Source organism: Rhinolophus sinicus, chromosome 18 (genome assembly GCF_057876585.1).
Source record: "Rhinolophus sinicus isolate RSI-liver-muscle chromosome 18, RSI-T2T, whole genome shotgun sequence".
Classification (NCBI taxonomy): domain Eukaryota; kingdom Metazoa; phylum Chordata; class Mammalia; order Chiroptera; family Rhinolophidae; genus Rhinolophus; species Rhinolophus sinicus.
Genome location: NC_142518.1, coordinates 12,123,905 through 12,139,296, shown reverse-complemented (window position 1 = coordinate 12,139,296; position 15,392 = coordinate 12,123,905). Strand labels below are relative to the sequence as shown.

The 15,392-nt window shown below is 41.3% G+C and overlaps 1 protein-coding gene across 1 annotated transcript in view; it reads right to left on the bottom strand.

The window, feature by feature from the left end:
* Positions 1-15,392, bottom strand: part of PPEF1 (protein phosphatase with EF-hand domain 1) — a 105,931-nt gene that overhangs the window by 81,509 nt on the left and 9,030 nt on the right. The window contains exon 4 of the mRNA XM_019755387.3: positions 3,663-3,829. Within this exon, the coding sequence (XP_019610946.2) occupies positions 3,663-3,711 (49 nt within the window). The 5' untranslated portion in view covers positions 3,712-3,829. The remainder of the gene's footprint in view (positions 1-3,662; positions 3,830-15,392) is intronic.

Here is a 15,392-nt window from a genome sequence, read left to right as displayed (position 1 = left end):
ACCTCATACCATATAGGAAAATTAACTCAAAATGGATCAAAACCTAAATGTAAGAGCTAAAAATATAAAACTCTCAGGAGAAAACATAAGCATAAATAATCTTGGATTTGACTTTGGATTCTTAGATATGATACCAAAAGCACAAGCAACCAAAGAAAAAATAAATTGGACTTCATCAAAATTAAAAACCTTTGTGCTTCAAGGGACATAAAGAGAGAAGGCAACCTATTGAATGGGAGAAAATATTTGCAAATCATATATTTGATAAGAAACTTGTAAGTAAAATATATAAAGAATTCTTACAACAAAATAATAGAAAAACAAATAATTAAAATATGGACAAATGGGGGGTGGCCAGTTAGCTCAGTTGGTTGTTGTGTGGTGCTAATGGCACCAAGGTTGCCGGTTTGATCCTCGTATGCGTCACTGTGAGCTGTGCTCTCCTTTAAAAAAATAATAAAGAAAAATAAAATATGGACAAATGATCTGAATAGACATTTCTCCAAAGAAGATCTACAAATGGACAATAAACACATGAAAAGATGCGCAACATCATTTGTCATGTGTTTGAAATGCAAACAAAAACCCTGATGAAATACCACTTCATACCCACTAGGATGGGTATAATCAATGGACAGACAATAACAAGTGTTGCTGAGAATGTGAAAAAATTGGAACCATCACACATTGCTAACGGGGATGTAGAATGGTGCAGCCACTTGGAAAAAACAGTTTGGAAGTTTCTCAAAAATGTTAAACATTGAGTTACCATATGACCCACCAATTGTACTCCTAAATATATGCCAAAGAGAACTGAAAACATGTATTCACACAATAACCTGTACATGAATGTTCATAGTAGCATTGTTCACAATAGTAAAAAAGTGGAAACAACCCAAACGACCATCAGTTGATGAATAGATGAGTACAATGTGGCATATCCATACAATGGAATACTGTTGAGCAATAAAAAGGAATAAAGTTCTGATTCATATTACAAAATGGATAAACTTCAAAAACAGTATGCTGAGTAAAAGAAGTCAGACACAAAAGACTCCATATTGTCTGATTACATTTATACGAAATGTCCAGAACAGCCCAAATCTATAGAGACAGAAAGTAAATTATTGAGCCTACAGCTGAGGAGGTAGGGGCGGGGCAGGGAGACTGCTAATGGGTTGCTGGTGGGGTGGGGAGATGAAAATGTTCTGAAATTGAATGTGGTGATGCTTGTACAGCTCTGTGAATATACTAAAAACCACTGAATTATACACTGTAAATTTGTGATTGTGTGGTATGTAAATTATATTGCAATAAAGCTATTTTTAAAAAGCAATCCACAAAAATCGTTTGGTATTCCTCAAAAAGATAAACATAGAATTACCATATGACCTTGCAATTCCACTCTAGGTATATATCCAAAAGAATTGAATATAGGGACTCAAAGAAGTACACATACACTCATGTTCATAGAGCACTATTCACAGTAGCCAAAAAGGTGGAAACAACCCAAATGTCCACCAACAAACGAATGGATAAACAAAATGTGGTATACATGTACAATGGGGTATTATTCAGCCTTAAAAAGTAATGATGTACTGACATATGCTACAACATGGATGAACCTCAAAAACATTATATGCTAAGAGAAAGAAGCCAGACACAAAAGGCACTTTGCATATTATTCCATTTACATGACATGTTCAGAATAGACAAATTCATAGAGACAGAATACAGATTGGTATTTGCCGGGGGCTGGAGGGAGAGGGAAATAGGAAGAAACTGCTTAATAGATAAGGAATTTTACTTTGAAGTGATGAAAATGTTTTGGAACTAGACAGAAGAGGTGGTTACACAACACTGTGAATGTACCAAATGCCACTGAATTATTCTCTAAGAAATGGTTAATTTTATGTTAGTGAATTTCACCTCAAATTATTTGAAAAAGCAATCCAAAAATCTAAGGTGATAACTCCATTTACATGCAACATTTTAAAAGTTGTAAATGTGGGGCAGCCAGATGGTTCAGTTGGTTAGAATGTGAGCTCTGAACAACAGGGTTGCCGGTTCGATTCCCATATGGGCCAGTGAGCTGCGCCCTCCACAACTAGACTGAAGACAACGAGCTGCAGCTGAGCTGCCAATGGGGTGACCTGAAGGCTCAGATGGTTAGAGCGCGAGCTCTCAACAACAAGGTTGCCGGTTCAATTCCCGCATGGGATGGTGGGCTGTGCCCCTGCAACTAAAGATTGAAAAGGGTGACTGGACTTGGAGCTGAGCTGTGCCCTCCACAACTAGATTGAAAGACAACGAACTTGGAGCTGATGTACCCTAGAAAAACACAGTTCCCCAATATTCTCCAATAAAATTTATTCTTTTTTTGAAAGTTGAAAATGTTTCAAAAAGAGAGAATTTACTTTTACAAGTTGGGCTTGGCTTTGTTTTTTTGTTTTTTGAAATCTAAGAAATTTGGCTAACTTTAAAGGACTCTGGGTAATCCTAAATATACAAAGATATTCTCTTCACTCTTTTTTTTTTTTTTTAATATTTCAGGTGGTTTTTTTGTTGTTGTTTTGTTTTAATTTTATTGGGTAACAGTGTTCTTCACTCTCTTATAATAAATTACTACTATGGAATTAGTTCAGTTGGAGATTTTGAAAGATTTATCTCATGATGTGTTTACCGATTTGAGAGTTAGTGCACCTTCCTGTGTCCCTACTGTCGGAGATTAGCTTGCTAACTCACCAAGCACAAGAACAGCATTTGATTCCCAAAGGAAAGCATCCCACACTAATTAGTACGGGACACTCTGCATCCCAAACTCTCCATATTAAGCCTGAGTAAACTTCCAAAACCAACATGCGGAAAAGAAATCATGAAAATTATCTATAACCTAGACAACAAAGGAATGGAGTTTAAGAGCAAATTATTCACATAACTGTCCCAGCTTGTTTGTTTTTTATTCTAATTTGCTTGTGGAGACTATGTTCCTTAAACATTCAAGTGAGTTTCAACTAGATTCTAGTAGTTATGAGAAAGAAATTCAGTTCAAAATAAAGGAAATATTTAAGCCTCTAATTATATGGAGGTAGTGGGGGGCATGTCATCTATTTAGAAACAACACTCTTTGGGGGAAGCAGATAATCCAGCATTTCCCAAATTCTACCTAGAATATTCTAAAACCATGAGACAAGTCTCATAAAGTTCTGTGTTGAATAGCTATAAGAAATAATCTGATCACTGAGTTATAAAATCTAATAAAAATTCAATGATGCTACTAAATGTTACATAGGTATGAATATAGCTATTTATAAGTCTACTAAATAAACAGATATAAATTTACAGAGGCTTTCTTGTTCCCTGCCACTGAGTTTTAAATTGAGATTTTATATTGGTACATTTCCAACTGAAATCAAATCAAACATAAAATATCTCTTTGATAATACTTTAAGATACATCATAAATTCAAACTTACATCTTCCTAAAGATAGTTTTCGATGTTATCCCAATATTTAGCCTTCAGTTTAATGGATGATGCCTTGTGCAAAATCACACAGGGCAGCTCCAGAACCAACCGTGTGAGTAAATGAGAAAGGAGGAGAGATATTCTGGCTCATTCTTCCCTTTTCCTTCAGGAAGACAGGCACATTCCTAGTACTCACCATTATCAGATTCCTTGGTTTTCGTTGAAGAGGAAGTGGCACAGCCCATTTCTTCTAAATTGCGTGTGTTCACAAAAGCTTCAACTTCTTATTTCAAGACAGTGTTTAGAATGTCTTCCTTTATGCTGTGAAGTGCCACTCCTAGCTGAGCCACTTAGTCAGAGATCCTGATGGGGAAGACACAGGAGGGAAGGAGGAAAGCACCCGTTAACAACAAGTTATCTGAGGGCTGCTCGGCAGGATTCATTTTATGCTTCTTCTCAACTGCTGTTCATCATGTGATGTGGAAAGTGATCAGACATAACATAATCCTGCTTTATTTTCCACAGCACAGCAGTAGCAATAGAGCAGCTATCGACTGCTTTTCTGCTACACATAAATTATAGTTTCCTCATGTCTCAGTCAGATAGAGGAATGTAGAAAATACAGCATTAAAAATGAAAAGGAAAATGGAAATGTAAGAGCGTACAATTTTCTAACTGACATCATTTAACTGTTTGGGTTTTCAACTCAAAATAATGAAATGTATCCGGGTTTTGAAAAACACAAGTGGAGACTGACTATGAGACAAAAACAACATATTTAGACAACTATGCCAAAATTCAAATTAAAGTGAGTCCTTTGACAATATTTCTCAAGATCAGTTGGGGCACTTGTTTTTAAGGAGGAAGGCCTGGCGCATCAAAAGGCATCAAAATCTGCGGGAGTGCCCTTTTTACAAAAGCGCTCCAGGTGTTTTTGAGACCCCTCCAAAACTACCCTCTGCTAGCTCACCAAGCCTTCCGATGAGCTAGATTAAACTGCTAAACTGATCTTCCACAATCACACCCAGTGAGTTCTCAACAAAATTTCTTTCCTCATCGCTTTTTTGGGTGTTTCTGAAGGGCACCAAAAATTTTGCCTTTGGGGATATTGACTGTTAAGCTGATTACTAAAAAATAAAAGACTCAGAATTTTTTGACCCTCCCCTCTTTCCGGCCTAAGAGATTGAGATAGAAAAAACCTGCTTCAGGAAGGAAACCTTAGCATAATAACCTTAGTATTAAGAAGATTCCAAGCAGAAGCCAGTTTACCAGACCCCTCCTGTGCCCCATTGTTTCTACGTTGCCTAGCAAAAATTTACCTACCCTGTGTTTTCCGCTCTTCCTCAACTACCTGTAAATTGCCTACTTCCTTTGAAATCTCAAATCCCCCACCCCCGCCCCTTTCTCCTTTGTCCAAAATGACATACATACTCAATTTTACCTCACTGTCTTTGGAATTTTCATGCTTATGTGAATTCCCCCACAGGCATGTATTAAAATTTGACTTTTCCTGTTAATCTGTCTTTGTTAATTATTAGCCCACCTAGAAGGATCTAGAAGGTGGGAGTAAAAGTAGTTTATACCCCCACATTTCCTTGGTTTTGCGATGCTCCAAACCAGCCTGATCTAATATAGTTGCATTTCTTCATAGGAACAAAGTCAGAGAACAACTGCCCTGTGACCCTACCGGGCATGTCTATTTTTCCATTAGCACTACACTAAAAGCTTCAAAATTTCAACTCATCTAAAGAAAGGGGAAAACTAAATGGGCAAAATATTATGGAACTATTTTTAAAACAATAATAACCTTAATAAGCAGATATTCTGATCAGAGAGCTAAGCCTAATTCTTTTGTGTGTTGAATTAATTAACCCTCCTAAACTTTGGGTTGTCAGTTTGGTAGGTATTTCTTACATACCTTTCTTATCTACATCTTGCATAAAAAAATGGTATAAGATCAGCTCCAAGGGCAAAACAAACCCTTGTGGCATTTCACTCCAAACCATTCTTCAGGGTTAGCCCAGATCCATTACATTCACAACCCTTGGAGCATATTTGTGCAGGTAGGTGGTAAATTCACCCATCATAAATATCTTATTTATCTATGAGATTTCCTCAGAAATTTTGCTAAATATTTTATTTTATTTTTAAAGATTTTATTGGGGAAGGGGAACAGGACTTTATTGGGCAACAGTGTGTACTTCCAGGACTTTTTCCCAAGTCAAGTTGTTGTCCTTTCAATTGCAGCTCAGCTCAAGGTGCTGTGTTCAATTTTAGTTGCAGGGGGCGCTGCCCACCATCCCTTGTGGGACTCGAGGAATTGAACTGGCAACCTTGTGGTTGAGAGCCCACTGGCCCATGTGGGAATCGAACCAGCAGCCTCTGGAGTTAGGAGCACAGAGCTCCAACCACCTGAGCCACCGGGCCAGCCCGCTAAATATTTTAATGAAATTCAGATATATACTTTGACACCCTGACATTCCAGGCTATCCCAGCAGCAGAAGAAGAAAAAGAAGAAAGGAGGGAAGAGAAGGAGGAAGAAAGGAAGGAAATCAGTTTGGCATGCTTTTTAGTAACAGAATTGTACAAGTTTAAAGGTGGGAGAGACCTTTAAAATTACCTAGGATTTATACAAAGTGCAAGGGAGTCAAGCAACTTGCCTAATGTCATGTAGACAAATTGGTTGTCAAACTTTGTTGCATATTAGCATCAACTGGGGAGCTTTTAAAACTCTCAATGCTCAGACAGCACCTCATTAAATCAGAATCTCTGGGGCCCCCTCCCCAGAGATTCTGATGTAATTGGTATTTGGTGGGGTTGGGCATCAGAGTTTTTTAAACTCCCTAGATGATTCTAATATGCTGCAAAGTTTGACAATCTCTAATAGAGATGTTTTAGCGAACCCATGATGACGACACCTAGTGAGCATCACATTTTCCTCTAAATGCTTTGACTCCATCTGTTTGGAGCAAAATTTTTCCCCAGGTCATGTCAGGCTTATAAGGCTGTGGCTTCTGGCATCTACTCTTTTCTCAACCTTGAAATTGAGACAGGTTAGTTAGCATGTGCTTAGGTAGACAGGGAGGTCCCTGGTGGAATAAACAAAAGGCAGCCATATCCTAAAACTCCAAATTTTGAAATCACTCCTTCGCTCCAGGACATAATGTAACAGGGCCTTGAGGTTAATCATAAAATTCCTTCTGGCCTGACAAACGGAGCTGATCTGATAGATAAGAGTGGGTTACTTTGCTAATTCCTTTAGGATGGGCAAGCAGAACAAACTTGGTAGACGAATTTCATTAGAAGGAGCCAGTTCCCTTCTTCAAACAGCTCCCCTTCCCCAAACAGGCAAGGGAAGGTATAAAAGTAAGAGCTTTTGCCTCACTCACGGGGCACCCCCATTCGGGACCCCCTCTCGCTCGGGAGCTCGGACCCTTTGCTTTCAATAAACTATCCTCTTTTTAAAACTCTTTGCCTCTCCTGGGTCCGTGTTTCCATTCTTCGGTCTCACGAGACACAATCCCAGCACTCACTCACTCCAAAGTCCCCTACATCATTTGGCGACTCATAGAGACATATTCCTCCTTCATTTGGGGGCTCGTCCAGGATTGAAGGAGAGGTAAATATTATCTGTGCTTTTCTACTTGCCTACCTTATGGGCCTTCATAATTTTTGTCTCTTTGTCCTGTCACACAAACAGCAGGCCTCCATCAGCCATTTAAATGTGAAAAGCACAGCTGCCAGTCTCAAGACTCAGAGGGCAGGTCTTGCAGAAGGGCTCTGGTTGATCCTCTCCTGCACTGAGCTGGAGGAATGTCGGCCACAGTCCAACTGCCTTCTCTCTTGGGTGGAGTGAAGTCCAAAGACAGTACGGTTGAGGTGAATGGCCCTTGGCAGCAATTGCGGATCCTGATGATGGCAACTCTATGGTGGGTCCCAAAGGAGCCTCTGGTCCCTTCCCAGCCCAAGTACCCATGAGGGTGCCAGCAGGATGACTCCTTGTCTCTGCTGTTCTTTCATCCTGTCACAGAAGTTTGGCCTAAATACTCATTGGAAGATGGGGAGACTTGGCCCTCTGAGGGAAGTATTAATTACAATACTATCATGCAGCTAGACCTGTTTTGCAGACAGGAGGGCAAATGGTCAGAAGTTCCATATGTTTGGGCTTTTTTTGCCCTGAGCGACAACCCAGATCTGTAAGAAACGTAGAGTTGACCCAGCTCTTTTGGCTGGGATCTCATGCTTCCCTCCTCCTAAGGAGACCCCTCCTAAAGGGACTCCTCCTGGGGAGACTCCTTCTAAGGAGACTCTCCCTAAGGAGACCCCTCTTAAAGAGACTCCTCCAAAGGAACGTCCAGCAGGATCCTCCTCTCCTGAGGAGGACCCTTCAACATACACCCATATCCTAATCCACCTATAAACAGGAATGCCTGAGGCTGAGGCAACTGAAGGAAAAAAGTGGGACTTTTAAAAACCAAGCAGCTGGGGCCGGCCTGGTGGCTCAGGCGGTTGGAGCTCTGTGCTCCTAACTCCGAAGGCTGCCGGTTCGATTCCCACATGGGCCAGCGGGCTCTCAACCACAAGGTTGCCAATTCAATTCCTCGACTCCCGCAAGGGATGGTGGGCTGTGCCCCCAGCAACTAGCAACAACAACTGGACCTGGAGCTGAGCTGCGCCCTCCACAACTAAGATTGAAAGGACAACAACTTGACTTGGAAAAAAGTCCTGGAAGTACACACTGTTGCCCAATAAAGTCCTGTTCCCCTTCCCCCCAGTTAAAAACAAAACAAAACAACAACAACAACAACAACAAACCAAGCAGCTAATTCTTAAGCCAGACCCCTTACTCTGCTGCTCTAAGACCTGCAGGGACCACCCACAGTGGGATTCATTATAAGGGAAATCACCTTTAGATTGGAGTCCCAGAGTACCAAAGTCATGTTATCTCTGTTACAGAATTTGTCAAGAAAATAGCTTAGATTAAATATCTAGGCATGTCAAAATAACAAAATGCTGAGGTGTTAATTATTAGGTAGGTCTAAATTCACCTATTTCTATCTTCTTGTCACAAGAATGTTAAGAGAGAAATTAAGATCTGTTAATAAATATATCCTATATTTTATTACAAAAGCCTATGCTTTTAAAGGTTGCCAAATATATTCCTGGATTTGCCAGTGGAAGTCTCATTGCTTGCTTTTGGTTGTCAGTAAAAACTAAGGTTCTGAAGGTTATGGATTCTAACGTGGAAGAAAATGGTGTGTGTTTTCAAGAATGGTACAAGGTATGGAAATACGTTTTTGAAGATACTGAAAGAAAACAGTTTGTCCTAAAGATGGTTATTTCTAAATGAGTGAAAAGAGACAAACTAAGAGGGACTGGGAAAGTTGTAGGTTTGTGAGAAGTTTTGAGAGTTTTATATATGGTTAAGATAAATGCAATTAACTAAATACATTTAAATCTCAAAAGTAAGCTGGTACAAAATAAAAGTTAAGTTTTCTCTCTCTACTAAGATAAAGTTTGTTAGACTATTGGTCTGCTACTGGCATTATGAAAAAGTTTTCTACCTAAAAAAAACAAAGATTATATACGTCACCAAAATAATTTTCTATGTTTCATATTTTCATAATCAGGTCCTTGGTTACTCAAAAATTAAATCTAAAAACTAAGTTTTACTAATAGTTAAGTAAACTTTTACACTGTAGAACTGCTACAGTTCATGTGCTTTCCTCGGTATCAGCTATAGGCCCATATAAGGAAGCTTAGCCTAATGTTGTTCCCTAACTGGCAGGGAATTCTAATCGTTCTGACCCACTGTTACATCCCTGATTAAGAGGCTCAGATCCTAGAAAAGGACAGGCATTTGTTTCAATGTCTTTAACAACCAGGACAGAAAAACGAGGAATAAAGGAACAGTGAGACCAGAGCATAAGACCAGAGATAGGCCAGACTTTTGGCCACAGTTATAGACAACCCAGGACTAAAGCCACCTCAAGACACCCCAAAAGGCCCAGAGAGAAAGCGCTGGATAAAGAGCTTGCTTTGGATGTGGAAGCCCAGACCACTGGAATGAGTGTCCTAGTCCTCCAAAACAGCCGTGCCCCCTGTACAGACTTGAGAGTACCCCTTGTTCTGAAGGGAGCAAGGACCAACACCCTCCCCAAAAATGGCTGTCATCACTGTTGGGCCTTAAGTTCCTGGTGGCTCCCAAGCTATTCTCATCACAGGGGGTAAAACTGCGGGTGACCCTGACGTGGCAGGTAAGCCTATTAATTTCCTAATAGATACAGAAGCCATTTTTTCTGGCTCAACTACTTACTTACTCTGGATCTTTTTCCTCTAAAAACTGTTTGGTTGTAAAGATAAAGACAGCCCCCAGATTTGGGCTCATTTTACTCAGCCTGTTTCTTATCATTGGTCTATACCTTAAAGAAAATGTAAAATAAACAAATTAAACTGAAAAAGGACTCTAGAACTATTTAAATAAGGAACTAGACCTTGTAGCACACGGCTGGCCAGCTTGCCTCAGGGCCACAGCTACAGCTGCCCTCCTAGTTCCCAAAGCCACCAAGCTCACAGTGGGACAAGACTTAACCGTTTTTCAACCCACACCACATTCAAGGGCTTTTAGATGCTGATAAGAGTCAGAGGCTCACTGATAGCCGCCTCCTGCAGCATCAGGCCCTCTTGTTAAAAGGTCCTGTTATCCAAATACAGACCGGCTCCATCCTTAATCCTGCCATGTTCCTGCCAGAGACAGAAAAAGAATTAACTGCCAGTAAGTTTTAATACAAACATATGCTGCCAGAACACATTTACAAGAAACACCCCTAGACAACCTAGATTGGACGCTCCTCACTGATGAGAGCTCTTTTATAAAAAATAACATACAGAAGGTTAGATATACTGTAGTTACTCTACATAATATCTTTAAAAAATACAAACCTTCCCTCTGTAGCCAGCACACAACTAGCTGAGCTAATGGCTCTCACCCAAATACTAGAAAGTTTCACTGGCTACTCCAACCAGTGCTTTAATCTACCTTACTGGCTATCCATGCCATAAGACAAGAGTTAGGACAGGTCAGAGAAATAGTTCTCAAACAGAGCTGCCATAGATTATCTACGTCTCAAACACAATCAAGGATATACAAAGTTTAAAGGGTTATGCTGTTCCAATCTCTCTGATAATTCACAGTTAATTAAAGATAAAGTTCAACAAATCCATAATATAGTTTCCAATATTAAACTGAAAACAAGATTCTTTGCCTTCCTTATTTCCTGGCTTCCCAGTTTAGCAGGACTTAAGGAAACTTTTCTCATTTCTCTTTGATCCATTATTATAGGTATTACCTACAATGCGTCTCAGCTTACAGACTGCCCACTGGTTAGCTACGATGGCCTACAGGACAACAACATCCTCATCTGGGCTTGTTTATCTACCGGGGACCCTTAGATAGACCTCTGGACAAGCCCTAGCTGCCGGTCTCTCCCTACTAAGCCCCTCCTCGGCCTGAAGTAGCCAGAGCGTCCTCGCCCCTACTCCCTAACAGCAGTTAGGGTTCCGTCTTCAGGGGGATTAATACAGGATAGTTAGCATGTCCCTAGGTAGACAGGGAGGTCCCTGGTGGAATAAACAAAAGGCAGCCATATCCTAAAACTTCAGGTTTTCAAATCACTCCTTCGCTCCAGGAGTTGAGGTTAATCATAAAATTCCTTCTGGCCTGACAAACGGAGCTGATCTGATAGATAAGAGTGGGTTACTTTGCTAATTCCTTCAGGATGGGCAAGCAGAACAAACCTGGTAGATGAATGTCATTAGAAGGAGCCAGTTCCCTTCTTCAAACAGCTCCCCTTCCCCAAACAGGCAAGGGAAGGTATAAAGGTAAGAGCTTTTGCCTCAGTCACGGGGCACCCCCATTCGGGACCCCCTCTCGCTCGGGAGCTCGGACCCTTTGCTTTCAATAAACTATCCTCTTTTTAAAACTCTTTGCCTCTCCTGGGTCCGTGTTTCCATTCTTCGGTCTCACGAGACACAATCCCAGCACTCACTCACTCCAAAGTCCCCTACATCATTTGGGGACTCACAGAGACATATTCCTCCTTCAAAATTGGGGCACCATTTATATATCGCCTGCCCTCTCTCCATACTCAGAAATTTCTCCAAGGGTATCAGCAGTGTCTATGAGAACACCTCAGCTGGGGTTTCATCAGCCTCTGAAGTACTTCATCTGGATCCTCTGGCCTTCTCCCAGTGCCTAGATTCATGGTCTCCAACATGAGTCTCTCAAGACTTACCAGAGGAGAGTATTCAAAAAAGCAGACTCCCAGGCTCTGCTGCCAGTACTGGATTGCGGGGGGTGGGGGGGAGATCTATAATTAAAATGAACCCTTCAGAGGACTTTGAGAAACACTGCTCTCTATATCTTCCTTGGGCCTCACTTCCATATTTATGCTTTTTTTCTACCCCTTTGTATGAATACGTAAGAGTTGGGCATTGAGTAGGCAACAAACTAGTTCAATGATAGTGTAAGGGAGAAATTTGGGAATCAATACGTAATTAGACTTACTTTGCAGTCTGACTCATCGCATAGGCCCCTATGTAGCCATTTGTAGTCAGGCCTAGCTAGTTTGCAGTTAGATCTGCCCTTATATTCAGCTGCTTCCTCTTTGTTTCTCCCCTCACTGATTAACGAAAGAACTCTGTTCTGTTCCCTTTCTCAAGGCTACCCGTACCTCGTTAATCCATTTAATCAACAGAATCCTAACCTGAAGGGCAATTTCTTAATCCTCAGGCGCCCGGAATCCGATTTGAAAGCCCCAGGCCGCGGTGGCCAGTCCCAGCCCGGAGTCCAGGAGTCCAGAGATAACATTATCTTAAACCAGACCAGACCCCAGGAAGGATGGCCGCCCTCGGACCTGCCTGACCCTCAGACCTGCCTGACCCACTCCCCCTTTCCTTTGTTCTTCTTGTGTCCCTATAGGATCTTCTGCCCCGTCTAGGAACGGGAAGGTGGCCTTTGGACAGGAGTCACCATCCTCCCAGATGCCGGCATTCAGAAGAAACCTGCTTTTCTTTCCACCAACCTGTCTCTCGGTTTTTAACTTTTGCCAAGAGGCAGGACCTTAGCACGGTATCAATCGGAAGTGATATATATCAATCTCAATTTTTCCCCCAGAAAAATCCATAAATAAAGCAATATCTTTCCAAAGGCATTTGGTTCTCAGCTACCTCTCAGTTAATTCATTACACAACAAACGAAAGTCCATGTATAAGATTCACTAAGAAGCAAAAAGCAGCAGACGACAGTATATGTGTGCTACACTGTAAGCTCCCTGGAGATCTTTCTTTCTAAACACTCCTTGAATCTCTGGCACCTACGCAGTGCCTTTCACATAGCAGGTGTTTGATAAACGCTAAATGAATGAATAAAGGGATGGATGTTTCTAAACCAGAGTCCTTTAAAAATTAATAACTAAAAATCATTATTAGTCTGTCATTTTGTGCACAGATGCAGGCTATTTGATTATAAACTTTTTATTAAACCAGAAAATGAGTAGCACTTATACATCCATTTTTAAAGAAAATTTTAAAATCATGCTGGAAAGAAATGAGAATTGTTCTAGTGTTCTTTGGTTTTTACAAAAAAAAATTTGCTATTAGAACTTTTACATTGTTAAATAACAATAATTAAGCAAGTTATTTCTAAACTGTTTTTCTCCCTCAGGTAACACGTTTTAAAAAAAGGAAAAAGAAGAGTGTCAACATATTTTAATTCTCGCCAAAACAAAAGCTGGTTGAGGTCAGGTGCCGCTTAACTACTCCCACACACTGCCCAACCTAGACTGTAATCACCCATTTAAAGGCAGAGGGGGAAGCAAGTTTTTAAACAGTGTATGTGCCTTTGAGGATATCTTTGGCTGGCTGCAAAACTGATAAACATGATTTGGGGATTTTCCCTCATTTGGGAAAACCTAAATTTCTTCCATTTCCTGCCCTCTGTCAGCATTAGAAAAGCATCTAGTGTGCTAAAGAAGTCTCTGAATGGTTCCCTGGGGCCTGAAGGGAGCGGTCAGGCTCCCGAGGTGGGGAGCTTCTGCAGCAGTCACAAACAGCCAAGGATGCCACCGTCAGTGCCATGAACCACTGAAAAGGTGGTTCTTGTCAATAAAAGCTTGAAGCTTGCCCAGAGCTGCTGCCCCTACCAACATATACATATGTATATATTGAGGATGGTTTCAAAGCATAAACATAAAATAGTGACTCAGGCCTGACACTCATAATTTGCAAAAGGAAAGTTTTCTAAGGCTTCTGCTAAAAGGTATCCAGTGTGTGTGTGTGTGTGTGTGTGTGTGTGTGTGTGTGTGTGGTGAGGGGGGAGAACTGGAGGGTGGAACTGTTTGATGTTGTTCTTTTCATCCTAACCACTTCATTTCCCAAGGTGCAAATACAAGCAAAGAACAAAAGATAGTCCTTGGAGCCAAGCTAACCTCGGCGACCAAACACCCTCCAAGTGCAGCCCAGTCCAGTCTCCCAAAGTTGTTCTTATTCAGTCTATATTTTATTTCAAAGTGCATCTCTACTGAACTCCCACACCTTGGCTCAACCACCTTGACCTTGATTCTATCTCTGGCATTCTAGATGTGAATTGGGTGGTTTCCCATGCTAGAAACTCAGCTTTTCCTAGAGCAAACTCAGCTTTTGTGAGACATTCTTACTCTAGCTCTGGCCCTAAGGAACCCAAATCTAGCACCCATAGTCAATCAACTACCACCACTGCCCCCAAAGTGGGAATTAGGTAGGAAGGTCTGATTCTGCCCCCTTGGACTGCGTAGACACGAGCAAGAAGGACAGATACCTCTTCAGGCTCACACTGCTGCATTACCTTTGGTATTCATCAAAACAGGGATTCCATAGCCTGATATCTGTGGCCTAAATATAACTAAGCGGCATAGAGTCGGGTAAAGGAGTCCCGGGCAGACCATGCTAGAGAGGCTATTTCCACCACCACCATTCCACTAAAACACTGTAGCATTTGCTTATGTCTGGGGTCCTAAATGAACAAGGGGAGATCTGTAACACTGAGCTGGTGATTCTTTCTGGGTCTCATTAGATGAAAAGATAGAAAAAGGGAGGAAACTGACCACCAGAAGGTGTCTGAGGGGATCTGTTGTTGTATCAGACAGGATTGTAATCAGGAGGCAGCATGGCCTGGTGCCAAGTTTTCCAAAGTGTGTTTATGGAAGAGTAGTTGTATGTGGTTTATAATTCTCGGAATAAGGCAAGAAAGGTCCCACCAGCAAATAAGTTTAGGAGAAGTAGGATTACACAAGATTCTTTACTGCAGGACTCCTCTGAGCCTGCAATACACTGTGAATCTCTATGAAAGAGCTATAGTGTCCACTGTTTCCCAAACAGCCTAGCAGGGGACCCTTTTGAGGGAAAGCATCTCAAAAACATCTATTGTCTTAACTGCCTAACGCTGGCCCAGTGGAGTCTGGGGTTCAGAAGTCAGACAAACCAGTTGAAATGCTTCTCAGCTAGTTACTAATTCCTCTGTACCTCAGTTTTCGCATAAGGAATTATGGATAATAACACATATCTTACAGACTTGTACTGAGGAATAATGAGGAGCTCAGCAGTGGAAAAAGCCACCTTGAACAAAGAGTAATTCTTCTTAGCTGATGAGGTAGGAGGGGCTGTGCATGGGTGGGTACCCCCTGTGGCAGAGTATTGAAACGAAACTTGTGTTTACTCAAATTTTCCTTCCGAATGCACTGTCTGGGACCTTCCAGAGACTACATCCTTTGGGTGTCTACAGGTTGTGGGATAATTGTAGATCCACAAGAAATGGGCTCTTTCCCCTGAGAGCACTAAGATCTGAAAGAATACTAACGTGTTTCCCCGAAAATAAGACTTAACCGGAGGA